The sequence below is a fragment of the Panicum hallii genome, chromosome 6 (genome assembly GCF_002211085.1).
Source record: "Panicum hallii strain FIL2 chromosome 6, PHallii_v3.1, whole genome shotgun sequence".
NCBI classification, from domain to species: Eukaryota; Viridiplantae; Streptophyta; class Magnoliopsida; order Poales; family Poaceae; genus Panicum; species Panicum hallii.
In genome coordinates, this window is record NC_038047.1 from 6,231,982 (window position 1) to 6,252,841 (window position 20,860).

General features: G+C 42.1%; 3 protein-coding genes and 1 pseudogene across 3 annotated transcripts; 3 read left to right on the plus strand and 1 right to left on the minus strand.

Moving 5' to 3' along the window:
- Positions 1-6,086: 6,086 nt before the first annotated feature.
- LOC112898080 (BTB/POZ and MATH domain-containing protein 1-like) lies at positions 6,087-7,283 on the minus strand. Its single transcript, XM_025966482.1, has one exon. The coding sequence runs from the start codon at positions 7,281-7,283 to the stop codon at positions 6,087-6,089; it is 1,197 nt and encodes a 398-aa protein (XP_025822267.1).
- Positions 7,284-8,693: 1,410 nt separating this feature from the next.
- Positions 8,694-10,139, plus strand: LOC112897315 (BTB/POZ and MATH domain-containing protein 2-like). Its single transcript, XM_025965595.1, has one exon. The coding sequence runs from the start codon at positions 8,804-8,806 to the stop codon at positions 9,884-9,886; it is 1,083 nt and encodes a 360-aa protein (XP_025821380.1). The 5' UTR covers positions 8,694-8,803; the 3' UTR covers positions 9,887-10,139.
- Positions 10,140-12,819: 2,680 nt separating this feature from the next.
- Positions 12,820-13,194, plus strand: LOC112898081 (BTB/POZ and MATH domain-containing protein 1-like). The gene has a single exon (XM_025966483.1). The coding sequence runs from the start codon at positions 12,820-12,822 to the stop codon at positions 13,192-13,194; it is 375 nt and encodes a 124-aa protein (XP_025822268.1).
- A 15-nt stretch (positions 13,195-13,209) lies between these two features.
- On the plus strand, positions 13,210-13,951 carry LOC112898082 (annotated as a pseudogene).
- Positions 13,952-20,860: the final 6,909 nt, after the last annotated feature.

Below are 20,860 nucleotides of genomic sequence, written 5' to 3' on the forward strand. Positions count from 1 at the left end.
TAAACTAGTTGCCTTGCAACTGAGCTACTAGCTCGATTGTGTTCTACATTGGCATTTCAACTCTTTTGTATAATTTAAAGTTAGAGAAAAGAAGAAAAAAAAAGGGGCATAAAAGGGCACAACAAGGATTTGAACCTACAACCTCCGCTTCAGGGAGCATCTACACTACCACTGCAACGACAACCCACTTGAGATTGTTGTTGGTACTTTTGCTTCTAGTTAATTGCTGGCGCATGTCCAGCTACTTCATGGTACGCTGTAGCGAGCTACGGGCTGAGTGGCGTCACTGCGGCTCACGCCAAGGGCGATCCGCATGCGGCCGGTGAGACCAATCAGGTTGTGTCACATGGCAGATTTAAGATGAAGAACACATAAATAGTTTATATTTCTCTTTTTAATCCAAAATTGAAACTTCTAACTAGTTTTTCTCCCTCATAGGAACTCCAAATTTGATGATTTTTGCTTTCTTCTTAAATCACCCTCCTTCATTTAAAGCTGTTTATTTGTATGTCAATTGCTATTTCTTAATTCTTTTCCATATGGCTTGATTTCTTCCTCCCAAGTAGAAAATAGAAAATAAATTTTTTTGCATAACAAGTGGCAAAGTAAAATCACACTTATGAATAGGATGGTAAAGGTAAGGTTGTGTTCAAATTCAAAAATATTATGAGGTATTCAAATCTCAAAGTTTGACTTAGAGTTATAAGGCACTATGAGAGAGATGTATTCTTTTGTGTACAATGTATGATCATACTTTACTAAAACTATTTAATTTTTTTATGGCACGCTTATGGACAATAAATATATTGTCATGCCAATTTGTAGAATTTTCTGACCAAATTTAGATATTATTGTAATTATTATGTGGTAATTTGGAGAAATAATATTGAAATGTCCCTAAAACGTAATTGAATTTTTTATTTATCTCCAAGATATGGGCTAAAATGGAACATATGAGCTAAATATTATTTTGCATATTTTTTGGAATTTTATTGGAGGTATATATAGTTCAACTTGGAATTATTTTTTATAAGCATGCAGAAATTCATTTAATTGATAGAAAATACCAAATCTGTTTAAAAATTCTTAAAACTCCTACATAACAACTTAGATATTCTCTATTATATTTCAAAAGTGTATTGTGTATTCAAGATGTTGTATTTTACAGTTACTTCACAAGGGTGCTTTAAATGAAAAAAGAAAAAGAAAAATATTAAGCTAAGATAGTTATGGGCCGTTTTTGGCTCGCGTACCCGGCCCAATTGTTCCTGACCATCCATCCGTGATCTGATAGTTAGGATTGCGCTCACATGGTATAAAAGACAAGTTGCCAAGTCCCCAATACCATAGCTGCTCTTCCGCCTCCTACGTTTCGTGCATCGCGTTGTTCCCTCTCCTTCTCTATGCGCCCTGCTCCGCACACTCCTGGCCGCCGCTCCTTCTCCTAGCTCCCCGCACGCAGCACCGCTCCACTCCCTCCCCTTGTGTTCCCTAACCCGGCGGCAGCATCTCCACTCCCTCCTAGACCCTCCTCTCTCCCTTTCTTTCCCCCCTCCTCCCCTCAAATCTGCTCGGGGCGAACTCACACCCGCCGGCCCACCGCCGGCCACCGCCTTCCTCTCGGGTGTTCGTGTCCCTTAAGTTGAAAATCCAACCGCATACTTTTGCATCATTCAATATCAAATAAATCACCAAATTTAGAGATAGGGTTTTAATTTGAACTATTTCCACGAGTTTTGGGGAATCATGATATGCAGGAACCCATCAACAAATACCCCAAAACATGTACACAGAATGCAGAAAAATGTATAGAAGATCACAACCTACATTACACTTACAAGAAGAGCCCACATGGCAAGGCAAACCGACATTCCAAGGCAGCAGCACCCCGAGCATAAGATCAGGATCCACCTATCAGCCTGCAACTCAAAGGCGGTGTTGAAGGGCCCCACCAGGGGTCGGCCGACCCTGGGAGTTGGCTGAACCTGGATGGGTTCCCATCCCCTTCAGCTTTGGCGGGAAGGATCCTACCTCCATCCCAACGTCGGTTACAGATGTTTCCATGTATAACTCAGGCCAGAACCGCCCTTGGAAGGGTATTTAAGTTGGAGAGGAGCCTCACAACACACACAACACATTTTGGAAGAGAAGAGAGGGGGACTCCACCTTTAGAGCTACCTAGTAGAGTAGGTTAGGGAGTGTAGGGAGTGTCACTACTAGAATACCCCCCTGTAGGCACATTTGATTTGAAGGTAGATACGATTTATTTCATCTCTATACCAACGTAGGAGTGCTTTCATAAAGTGTATTAGGAGCATCTTCATATGCACCGTATCAGTCTTTGTAGAAATGAATTCTTTAAGCGTGTATATGAAAGGAAAAGACGCTTTGTAGACACGTTAGAGATATATGAACACACATTAACATATTTTTTAGACACATTTATATAGTAACGCTTCATCGCGTGCCAATCAAGGTAGAGACAATCTTGTAAACACATTTGAATTACATGTCTACTAATATAGTCACGTTTTCTAGTGATGTCTTTTACATGCTGGAAAATGTGGGAGGTGAGGTGTCAGGTAACGTGGCATGTCTAGTAATATAGTCACGTTTTCTAGTGACGTCTTTTACGTGCTGGAAAATGTGGGAGGTGAGGTGTCAGGTAACGTGGCAGATGACGTGGCATGTGACACATGGCAGGTGATGTGGCAGATCATGTGGCATGTGATGTGGCAGATGATGTGGCAGGTGACATGTATTATAGTAACGCATTACTTCATGTTAACAAATGTAGAAACAATATTATAAGCACATTCTTTTTCGTGTGTACCAATACAGACACGTTATACAACAATGATTCATTGCATCACATCACATATATAGACGCTTTCATACATACATTTATATAGTGCATTGACCCGTTAGTAGAATCATTCAATATATAGTCATTATTTATTTTGTTTTATTTTATGCTTCTAATCTATAAGGTTAATAATGAAAAAGTATATCATCCATGACATTGAATTTGTAAAATCATATAATAAACTGACCAACAGGTCCATTACTTCAAGTACACTCAACAAGACAGTTGTGTTCATAAATTGTGTTCATAAAGAAACATAGACAAGTACAAGAGGAAATATGCATCAAAATTTCCATCCAGCTCTATCTGACAGAGAACTAGAGTGTTTTATATGAGAATGCTTGTGATCATTGCTAATGGATGACCTGGCCTTAACCTTAATGTAGCATGACAAAAGCTCCATCGGAGGAAGATGTTGCCCTTCCGAGATCATCCACAAAAATCAAGCTCCTGTAAGTTCATGGCCATGAGAAGAAAACAAGAGAAATACCTAAGAAAAAACATAAATTCATTGTACCATGTAATCTAATGACAGAACAAACCAATCTGTTTTTTCAGGCTTCCACATGGGACAGCCATTGAAAATAACAAACCATGTCAAAAACATTTGTGAAAGAATTGCAACAAAATTATGAGGGAAAATACTGTAGATTGCAACACAAATTAAATTTGTTAGCCAATGTAGGATATCTGTAATGTAAATCTCCTATTCCAAGAGGCAGAACATAATATATTAAGAGCATAATGTAGTACAAGTGGTAGTTATACTAAGTTTCAGTACCATGATAATATATTAAGAGCATAATGCAGTACAAGTGGTAGTTATACTAAGTTTCAGTACCATGATAATATATTAAGAGCAGAGCCATTCCAGAAAAGGAAGTGACAAAACAAAGGCAAACATATATTGTGGGAGACAGTCCATTATGCATTAACCAGTTTAATATGTAAAGTAGTTAGTAACACACAGCAAGCACATACCATTTTACTAAAATAAGTAGTAAGAACTAGGAAAAAAGTTGTCACCTACCATTTTGATTCGCAGGAGGCAGACTTCTTGCCTTGACCACCTTACATCTTTTTTGACAACATGGTGAAGCAATGCGCATGTGCAAGCAAACAAATGAAAGAAATCATAAGTTCAGGGAAACAATCAACTAATTGAATAAGTTGTTGTGGAAGCCAAAATTGACATCACGGTCCAGTCATATGGTAGAGTTACCACTACTGGAATATACAGGATTTTACCAGAGAAATTGCGGAAAGTTCTCCCAAAATTTCTCCCCTAATCACATACCACTCCGGTGGTTTTTTGCGGCTCACGCCGCACAACTCGACCAATCACACTAACTTGATATAAAGAATTAATAGGAGTGACTTAGCATACTTATAATGATGGAAGTACAGATTGAAAGCATAGCTAACTACTGCTGAGAAAATAAAGCCAAAATAGGAAGCTAAACCAATTAGTAACTACTGTTGGCATAAAAAGTAAACAATCTGTTTCAGTGCATTTGCACTTTTTTTTTGAGAAGCATCAAGATTCTGCATTTCAACTCAACTATTATCAGATGAAAACAGAGATACAGCCATAATCTATGAATATGACACTGAAACAATCATTTTAACGCAACCATTATGTGATGAAAAGTAATAAATTTTTCACCAACACAAATGGTTCTGAGATATACTGTGAGAATTCCTTTAATCTAATCTAACACAAAGAATAGACACCATGAAGTACTGCAATACAGCAATTGAGAAATACTAGAGCGCATCATCAGAAGCACACATCACAGGGCAACAAGCTAAGATTTTGCAGACCTTGGGCAACGAAACACCAGTTCTTGGATCCGTGGGCGTGGAGGATTGAGATCGAGGCAAGAGCAAGGTACGAGGTGGAGGAGGTGCCGACATCAAGGCAGGGGGGTGGAGGAGGCGAGACCACGGACGCTTCCCCTCCCTCTCCCTACCCAGCCCATGCCATTGGGGTCGAGACGAGGAGGATGCCAGCCACGGCGGGAGAGGATGGGGATAAGGAGAGATCCGGTGGAGGGAACGGCGGCGGGGGAGGGGTGTCCCCGGCGTCTCGCTCGCGGAGGGCGCGCCAGCTGTGGCGTGGGATCCAGCGTTCCAACCGGGGAGAATGCAGTCACGGCGGCGGCGGGGTGCTAGTCGAGGTGGGAGGAGAAGATCCCTAGGGTTCGGGAGTCTGTGGCTGGACTTGTATGTTAGCTGCGGCAAGGGTACAAATTTAGGTATAAGATTTCAAGTGTCAAAAGTAGGTTCGTGATGCGGTGGATTTACTCATTTTGGCGGACCCAAGAGGAGGTTCTAATAATACTCCACATCTCATCTGTGACGTATCTTCTTAAGCGTCACTAATATGTTTACATGTGGGGGAATCTCACACATAGTGACGTGTTTCAACTGCAACCCTCGCTCATATCACATTAGTGACGTGTTTTTTACCATATTAGATCAGCGAATGCATACATATGCGAGGGGAGCAAAAGAATGGATGGGTCTGTGCATACACATAATTTCAAAAAAGACCGTAGTTTCAAAATCGAGCGTCAAAATTAAAAATCTAGTTGTACCGTTGCGCTTGTTTCAATAAAAGCTTCAAAACAAGGTCTTACATACTATATTTCATTGATATATTTTTTGAGAGAAAATACTTTTTAGTGTATTCTAATTTGCTTATAACTTTTGCAAAAGTTGCTTATGAATTTAAAAAATATTGCTTCACATGCCGTTCAGTTAAGTGGATATTGGGTTGATATTGCGAAAATAGATTGGTTGGTGTGATTAGCGGATAAAGGTAGATAACTTTGTTGGGTAGGTAAATGTCTATTGCATGATCAATAATAGGTAACTTTAGCAGATCAACTGAGCATTGTAACTAATTTATTTTGGTATTTTTTCAATCTACATAAAGCAATTTATGTGTTTTTGAAAATATCATCAAAATATATGCAAGTGGGGTCTTGTTTTGAAGGTCTCGTTGAAAGTGATACGATTGTGCAATCAGAATTTAAATTTAATAGACGATTTAAGAAGTACAACTTTTAAAGTTCTATGATTGCTTGCATGTGGCTCCAATTTGAGCGGCTGTTAGAATTTCACGTGGTCCGGTGGTTAGATTAGTATATAGTAGTAACATGATCGATGAAAAAGTGCGTACTTATGGATAAAATTACGGGTTGTAGGGAAGTCATTACTTTAAAAATAAACTAAGTATATTATTCACAATCCAATAACAGTTATGCACTGTAAGTTTTGTGGGACTTAGTTGCCTTCTCAAAAGATCGATCATGACATCAGGGGACAGCGATCTGAGGTGATGGTACCATTCGCTCTCCACGACATCAGCCAACGTATCTGAGCCAGTGATGAACTCCAAGCTGGCATCCTGCAACTCGCTGCAGTTGTGCCGGTCAGCCAAGGCGAACATGGACGCCACGGTCGCGATGGTAAGGCCCCTGCAAAGTCTCCTCTCGCACACGAACTTGAGGCCTCGCACATCGTACCGATCCGCCGCCACGAGCAAGTGCTTCGTGAATTCCCTGTTCCCATCGTCGCTGCTGAGGCCGTCGTCCATGGCGCCAGGGAGCATCGTGTCGGTGTAGACGAAGTGAAGCAGCGCTCTGAACACATCGGGCTGCATGTCTTCGATGGCTATGTGCCGGCGCCCCGTGTCTTGTTCCTTCATGGGGCCGTACAGCTCCGCCTTGAAGACCGGCGAGCGCGTCGCGAGAACGATGGCGTGCGTTACGTCGGCTCCCTCCTTCGTCTCGAGCAGGTGCTCGAGACCCCGTGGAAGGCTTGGAGTCGGCGCCTCGACGCGGGCCGGCGCTGGCGCCGGGAATGACGGCGGGCTAGCTTTCTTGAACTTGAAGACGGTGACCACGCACTCTATCCGGAGGCTGTCGTCGCGGACGTACGCCGACGCCGGCGCCTCCAGCTTGCTCCTGTCGACGAAGGTGCGGGAGCCCTGGGCCGGGGCGAGGTGGCTCCCGCCGCCGCCGTGGCGGAAGAGGGCGGGCGCCGTCCGGGACACCAGGTTCGGCACGCCGAGGCGGCGGCAGACGAGGGTCAGGTCGCACGACGCCCGCGCCTCGGCGCCCGGGGTCAGGAGCACGGCGAAGGCGGACGCGTAGCCCGGCGCGGCGGCGGCGTCGGTGCCCTTGGGGCAGTAGCGGACGGCCCAGTCGTAGCCCCCGACCTCGAAGGTGGCGGAGCGGACGAAGCTGCCGACGCCGACGCGGCTGAGCAGGCTACTGTACCCCCGGACCTCGAAGACGTGCTTGCGCCGCACGGCCTCCGTGGCGCACGCCGACGTCGTCGTCTCCAGCTCCGTCACGCCGCCGCGCGGCTGGGGCGGCCAGAAGAAACCCGGCAGGCACGAAATCATTGCGGTGTCGCCTAATTTAGCGGATCGGAGTAACAAAATACTCCAGATAGATTTGGGCGATGTCTAGTCTCGATCTTATCCTAAAATCTCGTTCTGTTCTTGTAGGCCGGCCTGTTAAGTTCGCCGAATTGAACAAGCAAACAGGAATCATGCAGGGGATCGGACTCTACCAACCGCCTTCGTCAGGAACGCGGCATATATCCCACATGAATCCGGCATATATTCGTGAGTTATTTCAAAATCCTAATCTTTTGTGAAACTGTTGATCCAGTCCTCCAATTGTAATTGTTTATGCTGGAAATAATTGAATTCATATAGGGGGTATCTTTTTTTTCATTTGGCTCTCCGATTTTATTTCTAGTTTTGTAGTAGACATGCATTTGGAATTCATTTTTTATAAATACTTTTGATAAAGAAACTTTTAATATAGAGTTTGTAAAGTTACAGAATTTGAAAATGGAGATTTCAATTTTTATAAAATACTGTAACAACTGAAATAATCTGAAACATTAAAATTTAAACATCACGTTTAACATCTCTACTGACATCAACCGGCTGAATTCTTAGTGCGTTTCCCATGAATTTTTATATCCAGTGGAATTGTGCCATGTCATATATCAAAGACAGAAATAGTCGGTGAGGAAGCAAAAGAAAAAAAATATTACGCAGATTTGTAAATTGCTGTGGCAATACAAATTTGACCGAAGAAAGTCACATTCCTCTGAATTTGTAAATTTTTAGCCACGCGATCTAGCACTTGGAATCAGCTGCCTCTGAATTGTCCAACTTAACATGCTCAGCCTGCACCAATTAAGTGCCGATGGGCCGATAGTTTAACGGTTATCCCTTGTGTAAAGTTTTTATCTACTCTACCGCAAAAAAATGATTACTTACATGAGTTAACTAAGAATTAGCTAGATAATTTATATTTTTTAATCAAAAATAGGTTACATCGTATGCACATGCACACATACTCACTCATAATAACACACGCACGCCGTACCACAACGAGCATCTGCAAGAGATTAGGCTACACTGCTCACACCCTACCAAGGTATATTCGATACATCTTAAGAATGATAAAATCATCACAGATAATAATAAAGAAAATTATTACTCTTTTGTTCTGACCCTTTAGGTTCTAAAATCAAAATCAATCGGGTTTTTTTAGCCCAACCTTTAAAATGCTCTCGTCTAGCCAGATTCAGAAGCATAATGATATTGAGCATTTGAGCTGGATCTATGGTTAGTCAGGGGGTTGCAGTCAGCCATACTGACATAATGCAATTGGGCTCAATTGGGCTTCTTGTCCCAAGTCGGCCAAACTCAGCTGCAATGGGCCCCGGAGTCATCGAGATGTAAAGTGCCTTGCCGTGGCTTTAGCGGTAAAAGAAAAAGAAAATCAGCCTCCCAAACTTCCCCCAAATTCCACCTGGGCGGAGACCAAGAAAACCCTGGCCGCCGCCGCAGCCGCCTCTCCTGAACGCTGTAGCCTTCCGTTTCTCCTAGAACCTCCAGCAATGGAGGCATCCCAGACTCCAATAGAGACGACGGGTTCGAGGTGCGCGCCGGAGACGGCGCGGGGCAGGCACGAGTTCGAGATCGCGGGCTACAGCCTGCAGAAGGACCTCAGTGTCGGGAATTTCATCAAGTCGGCGACTTTCGCCGTCGGCGGCCACGACTGGCGCATCCGGTTCTACCCTAACGATGGGGACGTCCTAACAGCGGAAGGCAAAGACACCGTCGCCGTCTTCCTCGAGCTCATCAGCAAGACCGCCGAGGTGAGGGCGCTCTACGACTTTAGGCTGGTCGATCTGGAAACCATGCAGCGGTCCAAGGTTGTGGCGGGCGTGACGAAGCCGTCGGTATTCAGCGCTCTGCAGCCGACCTTGGGCTTTCGAAAGTTCATGAAGAAGAGCGTGCTAGAAGGGCGGCCTTTCCTCCTAAGCGACCGCCTTGTGCTAGTGTGCGACGTTACTGTAATCATGGGGACGCCGGTGTCTGAATCCAGGACATTGTGCAACATCCAAGTGCCGCCCTCAGACTTGGTGGATAATCTTGGGAAATTGCTGGAGTCGGAGGAGGGAGCAGATGTGACATTTAAGGTTGAAGACAAGGTTTTCCATGCCCACAAGATTGTGCTTGCAATGCGGTCACCGGTATTCAAGGTGGAGCTCTATGGACCTATGAGGGACAAGAATCAGCCAAGCATAACAGTCGAAGATATGCAGCCTGCTGTTTTCAAGGCCTTGCTACATTTTATCTATAAGGATTCGTTGCCTGTGATGGACAATCTTGATGAAGATGAGAATACAGAAATGGTGAAGCATCTACTTGTGGCTGCAGATAGGTATGCCTTGGAGAGGATGAAATTGATGTGTGAGAACATCCTTTGCAAGAAACTTGATGCTGGGAGTGTGGCAGCTGTTTTAGCTCTAGCTGATCAGCATCATTGCAGCAAGCTCAAAGATGCTTGCATTCAATTTATCAACTCTTCCACTAAAATGGATGATCTGGTGGCAAGCCATGGCTATGCACACCTCAAAAGAGCATGTCCCACCGTCTTTGCGGATATATGGGAGTGGTCAGCAAAATTTCATTAATACATAGCCTTGTAGGTATTTGGACTGTCCTTTAGCTATCCAGTGGTATTTTAGAATTTGGAGGAAGGTAGGTTTTGTGAAACGTATGCCTGATATGTGGTGATGGCTCCCAGACTCACCTTAGTATGAATCTGTGTTAAAGGCATCATGATATTCTGGCTAAACAGTAGACAATTAGTTTACTGATACAGTTATCCTATTATGTCCTCCTTTCATGTTTACCAAAGAGAAATAGCCAGCATGATTTACTGAACATTGTTGTTGTGAGTCATGGACTCGTGGTCAAACTAGTTCATTATGAATCATTACGACCATTAAGAAATAGGAACATTATTGCAACCTAATGAGCAGTAGAAACATTATGTGTATTGAACTCTGATATTGTCATAGTTCTAATTTATGGTATTCCAAATTAGCTAATTCTTTTTGGTACAATATGAAGATCATTGTCCAAATGTAGTTTACATTTTTGGAAGTCTAATGGCTATTGAAATAGAAGCTATCCATTTTTTAAACAATTCAGCCAGTCAGCCCCCATTGTTCTACAGTTTTAGCTTTCATGATATAGGACATTGATTTCACTTGATAAGTTCTATATTGGCACATTTGTTATTTCCCTCTTATCGGAATGTACCTTCAAAATTATCAGGCCAAAGCCAAGCTGAACATGCTCAGCTCTTCTGAAAGAAGTATTCTTTGTCTGATTGATATCAATTCTGTATAGTTCCTCTGGACGAATTTATAAGTCATTTGGGCTATTGAAACATTCTTAAAGATCAACTTTGAGTAGCAAGGTGAATGAAAAATATATATTTCGAATAATGGTAATTTTATGTTCTGAAAAATATTTTTCTCAAGGGCTGTACTACAATCTGTCTCATATTTTCAATATATGTAAGATCACACTTTCCTTTTTTTTTTTTGCTCATGGCTGATGGTAAAGGATGGTTAGAGATTGAGATGCCAATTTTCTTCTAAGCTATTTCATCTACATGAGGTGATTTTAATCGAGTTTACAGCAAATTGTCTTATACCAAAGATGCCCTTGGTCTGATGATTCTGCACTTCTGCAGTGCTCTGATTAACTATTCCATTAATGACCCGGAAGCTAGGTCTTGGTGTGTGTGAGAGGAGAGGTTCCTGTCTGTTTAGCTAGATTTGAAAGGTTCTTAAGTTTTCTAAACTGTTTTACAAAATCTTAACAACATAGATGGTGCAAAGCTATTGAAAACTCACTGATTGATTTGTTTCAAGGTGGACCAAAATTGTTTCTTGTGAATTATCATGGACCAATGCAGCTCCTTTTTGTTTCATATGTACAAATTTGGTTCAAACTTCAATTGATAAATGAAGATTAGAATGTCTTTATTACAGTGTTGAATAATTGTAGTGTTGCTAATTTCTTTCATTTGGAACAATGCAATAAACTGTTGCACAATTTCCTTGTGGGTGTGTTCTGTCCATGAAAACAAATAACTAGCAAATATGACATCAGTTGCAATCATGTGCATGTCCATGTAATTGAAGCATTTTTTATTAGCATTTTAGCAAATAGAAACAATGAAATGTGTTATCGATGGAAGATGACAGTAGTAAAAGGTAGGTGTTGATGTGAAGATATTACAGTACTGTAATACCCTTTTCTTCATTTCATTGTTATGTGGAGGTATCTAGATACTAGGCCGCTTTACCACATATTTTTCACAGTTAACTCCTGAGAATATGTGAACCTCTGCGAAAATACATGATGTAAACGAAATGCAAACACTGCTATGGAAGTGATGTCAGCATCAAAATACTGATCACTGCATATCTGCACCCATGCTATTGTAAATGACCACATATTACCAGAAAATAATTGACTTATCCCTTATGTAAGATAGAGATATATTTGAATTCCTTAGAATTCTTAGGCCCCCTTTGGCACAGCTTCTTGATAGCTTCATGGAGAGCTTCATTTGAAGCTGTGCTAAACGGGTATTCTAGCAGCTTTATTCACGAAGCACCTGGTGAAGTTGTTTCCGGCTTATACTTAGAAGAAGCCAGAAGTCATGGCTTCGACCAGCATCGACCGGAATAAGCTGTTTCGTCAAATGATTTTCGAAATAGCTTCAGCTTCACCAGAGAGCTGCTTCCGAAGCCATTTTAGGAGAAGCTGAAGCCATACCAAACGGAATCATTAATGATAAATAATGATAAATACAGTAGAATTGCAAATAAAGGACTGAATAAATACTGTCTTTATTACAGTCGATTGAAGAATTGACTGAATGCAAGCCTAGAGAGTACAAGAAATGTTCCATAGAGACCATGTATCTGCTACTGGGGCGAAAATTTTGATGTCCTGTTCGTGTGGTTAGTTATTCTCTCTTAAGTATGCACTTTTAAGCTTAATGAAACTGTAACTCAAAAAACTTGACTAAGGGGTTCTTGTTTTTCCGTAAAGGAAGACTAGTCCTCTAATGGAAATGTATTTTTGGAAGTAATGCTCTTTCCGTTGACTGAATCTTGACAGCTTATATAAGAATTTAGCGAATTAATTTACCCTCAAATTTTCAGGAGAATGATACAGATTTTATAATGTACTCTGTTCTATATATGTGCCGTCCACTGGCTGTTAAACTGTTACCATAGAACATCTGGCATATATAAGGATCCAAATCTAAATGTACTATATGTCTTGAGTTTGTGTCCCTAACAGTCCCTACAAACAGTGTACATCATACACGCTTAGAGTTCGTATAAAAAAATCCAAATCCAGATCGGTTTTGAACTCTACCAAAAACAGCTATTGATTTCGGTATTGAACTCTGTTGATCGATAGAGGCACTATAGGTGGGACCTACAGTCAGCCAGGGTTGAATCTCCGTCACAGGAAACCCCCGCTCCCTGCCGCCGCCGCGAATTCTTCGGCGCGAACGCCAGCAAGAGCGATGGCGTCGTCGTCGCAGGGTCCAGTGAGCACGACAGCGTCAACGTGCACGGCGGAGACGGCGCGCGGCCGGCACACGTTCGTGGTCGCCGGGTACAGCCTGCACAGGGGCCTCGGCGCCGGCAAGTTCATCCGCTCCGCCACCTTCTACGTCGGCGGGCAGGGCTGGAGCGTCCGCTGCTACCCCGACGGGCACACCGGCAAGGAGAGCAACCAGGACTTCGTCTGCGCCTACCTCGAGCTCATGGCGGGGACAGGCGCCGCCGAGGTCCGGGCGGTCTACGACCTGAGGCTGGTGGACCAGCTCACCGGCGAGTCCAAGGTCCTCTTCCACCCGGCGGCGCCGAGGGCGTTCAGCGGCGAGAGCCCGGCCTAGGGCGCCCGGTGGTTCATACGGCGGACGGAGCTGGAGGCGTCGACGTACCTGCGAGGGGACCGGATCGTGATCGAGTGCAACGTCACCGTGATCGTGACGAAACAAGAGGCCGAACCCCAGACACCATGCGAGATCATCCAGGCACCGCCATCGGACCTGCCGGTCGGCTTCGGGAAGCTGCTGCAGACCGAAGAGGGTGCCGACGTGGCGTTCAAGGTCCAGGAGGAGACCTTCCGTGCGCCCAGGGTCGTGCTCGCGGCGCGCTCGCCGGTGTTCAAGGCGGAGCTCTACGGCCCACTAAGAGAGAGGAACGACGGTGGGGTCATACCGTTGGAAGACGTGCATCCTGGTGCTTTCAGAGCACTGCTTCACTTCATCTACACGGACTCGTTGCCGGCGATGGACGACCTCGACGGCGACGAGAACAGGGAGATCGTCAAGCATCTACTCGTGGCGGCGGACAGGTACGCCATGGAGAGGATGAAGCTTGTGTGCGCGAGCATCCTTAGCAGGAGACTTGATGTCGAGAGCGTGTCGACAACCTTAGCTCTTACTGACCGGTACAGCTGCGGCAAGCTCAAAGATGCCTGCATCCAGTACATCATCTCCTCGAATGGAGGTGGTGGCAAGCCCAGGGTACGAGGAGCTCAAGAGGGCGTGTCCTGTTGCCACCGTGGAGTTGTGGGAGAAAGCATCCAAGTCGCTCAAGATTGTGCATGCTGAGCAGCTCGAGCGCGTCTTAGACCAGCTAGATTAACTAATTTCGTGTAGAGGCTCTTGAGATAAAGCAGCCCTCTCCGATAGTTTACATTCATCTTTGAAGTTTAATTTTCAAATATATATGCTTGCTATGTGATAAATATAATTTACAGTTTTTATGCTAGCTCAGTATTTTTTTTCTAGGACTTCATTCGCAATTTGTGGCTAGGTTATGCATTTTGTGTCATAAAATTTTTGCTTTCGTATGTTTCCCTTTCACCTGTAGAAACAGTGGGTAATTAGCCAGCCAAGCATGAATCATGTGTCGTGGCAATTTTCCGTTTTTTTACATTGTGTGCCGTATCATACCGCAGTTATATATTAACCAGCAATCTTATTTTCAGTGTGAGTATCACAGTTACATCTTTGTACCCAATGTTGTAAATAGCGGGTTATGAAGTTTAGCGGCAGTCTAGAAAGCTATAGCGGACTATAGCGAAAGCTAAATCATTTAATAAAAAGATAAAATAATCAATAATAACATATAAAATAATAATCATTATTGGTCTAACATCAAAAAATAAACTCTAACATGTCTCTTAACTGCCCAAAAGTGCCCACACTACCTTGTCTAGGATCTACACTACGTTCATTTAGTTGTATCGGTTTTTTTGACTGCGTCTTTGAGCGAATGACACCACTAAAATCTACTAGCAACTTGACATTTAGTGCTGCTAAATCTCGCAAAAGTCACTTTAGCGGACATTTAGCACTGCTAAATCTTGTAAAACCCCTTTAGATGGCGTAGCGGACATTTAGCACTGCTAAATCTCGTAAAACCCGTTACGTAGCGGACAAATATTGTTTAGTGTAGCGGTAGATCTCCTAAAAAGCTAATAGTGGGCTATAGCAAAACTATAGCTGGCTATTTCTAACATTATTTGTACCTGATAAATTCTTTGCTTACTACAGCGGTACAGCCACGTAAAAGTCTGAATAATCCTCGCAACTCACTATGGAGCAAAACCTTATATTAAGCGGATCCAACCGGGTAAGTGATTATAATGTATTATGCTAACATAGGACTTATCGAATGGCACTACCTTTGTGACTCCCTATATATAGTTCAACATTATCATAATCAGTTCTGCACTCTGTATCAGAGGCTCCGTTGACAACAGTTTTCTTTTTCAGATTCTTCAGTGCCCTGAATGAGTACTTATTTTTGCAATCATGGCTTAGTGGTGAGCTGCTTGCCATACTATAATTTTAATAAATACTGATAAATTGTGGTAAAAGCTGTGGCATGCCTTGTTACAGGAGTCCTCTGTACCAGCAGAAGTGATAATGCCAGAACTGTCCATCTTTCTTTCCATACTACGTCGAACTCTGGTTGAATGATTTGGATTTTTCAATTGTTCAAGTGCCATTGACACCCACTGCTACCTGCTTGACAAGCCGCTAACAAAGCACATGAGCAACAAGAGTATGATCACACCAGAATGCTCTAAATGATACTGGGTGACCGGGTACATTAACTGGGCTTCATAATTTTGCTGGCTTAAGGAAGAAGTGCGTCGGAGCGGCGAACTAGCAAGCCTGAGACTCCAGGATGTTGAACTTAATCCTCAATCGATCATCATGTATCCAGTCGTTTTTTGTTCCTCAATTTCAGCTTGTCAGTGCATGCTCATGTGCACGTTTGTGAGCCCTGACGCATGTTGCCTTCATGCGGGGGTGCGTCCGAGTCTTAGGGACGTCGTGCGGTGCCGCGATGGTCGTGGGATGGCGCGGCCAAGTAGCTGCGTGCGTGCCGCACGTTCCGAGAGTTTAGCCGCCTAGTTTAGCTTCTAATTCCTTAAAATACTCGGTCAATACAAGAGAAAACGCTGCTCAGTTTTCGCAGCACCAAACCCTGTTCATCGTGTGTTTGTGTGCGCTCTCCGGTGATCGCCGGCGCCAAGTCTCCGGTGAACTCCGACACAGGAAGCCACCGCCCACCAGAGCCATACTCCAACTCCACTCGCCATATGCAGACCATAAACAGGTGATATAGTATGTTTGCTTAACTGTATTTGAATCTCAGAGGCATACAAAATCAGTAGCCAGCATAGATGAAACATGCTCGTGAATTATCCTCTCGCCCTCAGGCACGGATGATTTTTAACCCATAACCTGTGATATAAATTGCTACGTACGTAACTGATGAAAGTTCACAAGATGATCAAATGAATGGATCAGCCATGCTGCATATATAGCTACATCTCTTATACAGGAGCAATGAAAGTGTGGATCTCATGAGCAACGGTCAGTGCCAATGAGCCGCCCTTCCATTGACGTACCCAACATCATCAAGCCCAAATGCGGAGCGCAGATCGAGACGGTGAACATATATATATATACATATATATATATACATATACATATACATATATATATATATATATCCGCTCCGAGAATCAAGTTTCTTCTCCAAGTCCTCCTGATCATGCCTCTTGAGAGGGACACAGCACAGACAGAAACTGCATTGGGGAAACAGATTCAGGACTGAAATTGAACTGCAAAACTGTAACACCATTTACTAAATTCCCTTGTAAAGCTCATCCACTTTTTTTTCTCTAGCATCCCTAGGTCACACATGGCCTGATCCGTTATATCCTTTGCGTATTTCGGTAGTCTGTTGAAACCCTCCTCCAAAAAATGAAAACATGACCTCTCATCAGTAGCTGCTTAGGGCAGTTCCAACCCTGCTGACTAGGATGGTTTCTTGCAATTAATAGGAGTGCCACATAAGCATTTTAGTGATGTGGCAAGACAATTAAAGAGGAGAGAGAGGGAAATCGTTTCTTGACCCTCCTCCAAAAAGTTAAAACAAGATCTCTCCTCAGTAGCTGCTTATATTTGTTATTCAGCAAAACAGGAAAACGAATCTCCAACAATTTAGATGCTTCGGTTCATTAATTGTTTGCTTTCATCTATAGAAAGACTGATGTCTACTTTTCACCAGTCATGCATATATCAGTAACAGTGAAATTCTCAGTTCCATGATCCGCACTGGAAAACTCTTAGTTTATTAGATTATATCGTTGGACTGTCAAGTGTCAAGATAACAGGTGTATGCAAAAGAAAAGAAATCTTGTTATGAACATGAATGTGAAACGTTACCAAATCAGTTTGTTGGTTTGTTATGTACATGGAAGATTCAGGTGCTCAAAATCTATGGGTGAAGCATAGAAATAAAACAAATGGGTTTAAGCCAAATAACACATATATAACATAGAAAGAACAGATACACCACACTCAAAACTGGAAAAATATCTCTTGTCTGTTTGGTTCAATTAGTTCAGTTACTGATATTGGTTCCTGATTTTTCAGCTGAGACCCATCTTGGAAACTTTTCAATTTGAGTTACTAAAAATTCGACGGACATTTCACATGACATTTTCTCTGCCCAGCAGCGATAACCAGCCTGGTTTGGAAAGTTAAATGCTTGACACATAAATAGAGATTTAAGTCCTGGCATTGAATCATCTAGAAAAGGTGTTAACATAGTTGAAGAAGAACAAGGTAGGCTTCAGGGACATGCCTGCTTTTAACATGGCAAAGCTAGAGCACCAAAATAGGTATTGGGCAAAAACAAAACCAGAACAATTTCGTCCCATTGCGTTATCTAATTATCCATATGCCATTGGCATGTTACACGCTTGGGCTCTGAGCTGAAAAGTATCAAGAGATGATTAATAGATTAGTAGTCTGATGCACAGGAGGCAGAGAATAATCCATTTACATGACAATTCCTGGTTGTCCCAAGAATAAAACCAGCGTATTTAATCCAGAAGGAACATGATCTAGCTAGTTGAACCAACATGCTGGCCAAGGTTCAAGCGTTGATGCAGCAGAATTCCGGAAGGAGAATTTGTAACTCATTTGACCTGCATAATGGTCCAGCTGTTTTTGTTGACTCATACAGATCCGCGACCCCAACAAGAGTCAATTGTGTTAAATGAAGTACTTAACAACTAATTTGAGAAATAATACCATGATATAGCCGGATGCTACTTTGCCATATCCGACTATCCACCACACATACTTTCCTGTTTTAATCCTAATAAAAAAAATTTGATCACAAGTTGCTATATTTTTTACTCCTAGATCCTAAAGAGTTTTGGCGGTACATATTGAGAATAATAAATTGTATATGGATGATCAACATTGCACTGGAAAGATGTAGGTTCAACAATCAACACACCAAATATATCTTCAAATCGTACCATACCTGAACCTTTGGGGGCATCCATCACAATTCACAGGGAGGTCACCATCGTTGTCCTCGGTAGCGGCAGAGTCCTAGCAATGGGGTTGGGTAGCGTCCACCCTGAACAACAATTTTTTTACCACTTCTTACTTTTAGCCTTGTCTCCACAATTAGGCAAGGATTCGGTGAAAAAAGACCATTTGATCTCCTTCATCTATCGAATAGGACTGGTTTACAACTGTTAAAAAGAGGGTCCATGTTGACATGTGAGGCCCATTGCACGAGTTGCCAGCGACGATTGAATTGTTAGGCGTGTTATTACACTAGCACGTACTCCTACGTAGTAGCATTGAGGAGAAAAATATGATCAAAATACAAGTACTTGCAAAGGAATATTCTACAATTTGTGAATACTATATATAGAGCCCAACATAAATAACTAGTATGGAGCCCGTGCTAATGCTACGGTGATAAACAAATATTTCGAAAAGAAAATATCAAATGAGATAGATTAAGATTCATGCCAAAGTTTATATTGTTGAGGATAACATCTTCAAAGTCGTTGTATTTAGATTCATTCTCATTGTACATGCATTATTATGGACATTCTATATGGCTATAGAACAAACTTTAGTTCTAAGTACAAATCAGATATGGACTGCTTTGTCAAAGAGCAAAATGTTATAATGAACACATTCAATGTGGTTGACATTTCTCAAAATAACCACAATATCTCACACAAATAAATTTGATTTGCATTATACGTCAGCTATCAGCTGTTAATAAGGTGATTTGGAACCAAGAATTCATCATCCCAAGGGATTTACAAAAGTTTTCACTCAACTAAAAAAAAAAACTTCAACTCGCTTTTTTCAAGAATTCAGTCGCCACGAGCCGGACATGAATGTTAACTGACAGCTTCAACTCACTGATCTCCTTTGTCCGAGTCCTGAAGTTCATGTAACCGCAATGGTGTGAGTATGCACCTATTAGGCAAATGGAAAAGCAATAAAAAGCAAAAGAGGCAGTCGCCTTTTCTTCTTGCTTATCGTCTTACTACCATAAATTGCACGATTGCATCTACGAGCTTGTGCAGTTGTGCTTATGTTGTTATGCATGTCCTCACAATGGTACTTATCAGATTATTGATATAATAACCCTAAAATATATATATAACAATGCATGCATAATCTTCAGTCATAAACAATTGGATTTCTGCAACTAACAAAAAATGGGATGAACATTTCTATTGACAAAACTGAATCACTGTGTGGGAAAATGGAAAGATAGGACACAAGAAAACTAGTGCTACAAAGGTCAGCAAAAATATGGGCCTCATACAGTTGAGAACGCCATATCCTTGTGCCTAATAACATTAGTACATTGACTTCAATTACAGACAGCTCATGTTTATTAGGAAAACTATCCTACTGGAGCCGTAAAGAGCTAGCAAAGGTGATCAGTGTAAGTAGGAACCATGTTAACTAAACTGGTTTCCTCCTCAACACTTCGAATGCCTCTGCCCTCATTGATAAATCATCCCATCTGATAAATCAGAAGCTTTGAGTATATACCAGATGGCAAATGGTTTCCTGACAAATATATAGAGTTGTTTAAAGTGTATTAAACATTTTTCTACTTCATTGCGGCATATCAGTACCTGTACAACAAATATCGGACTATAAACCACATAATTCTGGAAATATTGAGCAAAACCTCTAAATGTTTTCTCAAAAGAAGGTTACAAAAGATGTAGGCAGCATCTGCAAGTAAACAACCAATGAATTTGTTTGGCAACAACTCAATTTCTGTTTAGATGTATCTTGGTAAAAATCCTAAATGATGACAATTTTACATAGAAAGAAAGGGCGCCAAATTTCTAACAAAAGCCAGGAAGCCTTCTCTCCCTTGTTACGAAAAAACTCAATTGAACAAACAACTTGAATTGTTAGGACAGTATCAAGATTCCCAGAATACTTTAGGGCCTGTTCCAATCCACTAAAACTAATAATTAGCTGCTAATTTTAGCTGAGAAAATTAGAACGGGCCAACTAATAGCCCAGCTAATTATTAGTTGGATACCCAGCTAACCATTAGTTTATTAGCTAGTCCAACCCAGATAAAACCAACTAATAACACGCTAATGACCCAAATACCCTTCCATCTCCATGGGCACATGGCACGTACGGCGTGTACTACTTGGCCTCTTTGGCGTTAGATATTACTGACAAAATGATGAAAAAAAATAGTAAACCAGCAGGGGTAATAAGGACATTTACCTCTTGAAAACAAACTATTAGCTACAAGTTTCAAACACCCCTTAGCTAATAGTTAGCCAGCTAATAATTAGTCAGCTAATCCAGCTAACAATTTATTAGCCAGCTAATCCAGCTAACAATTTATTAGCCAGCTAACTATTAGCTCTAGTGGATTGGAACAGGCCCTTAACAACCAGCCAAGAAAGGTCATTAGCAATCAAACAAAATATTCCAGTACAATGTACGGAATCAAACCATTTACCCGTTCAAACCAGAATACAACTACTTTCTTTAGTTGAAAAAGAATTAATCATTGAATGTAAAAGAAGTTATCATTAATTAGTATGGAACAGGCACAAAGCGTCAAACTCAATTCAACCTTATGTGTGATCAACTTAAATTTGAATCATTTTGGACTTTGGGAACAGATGTGCAGAGCCTCTCCAGCATAATC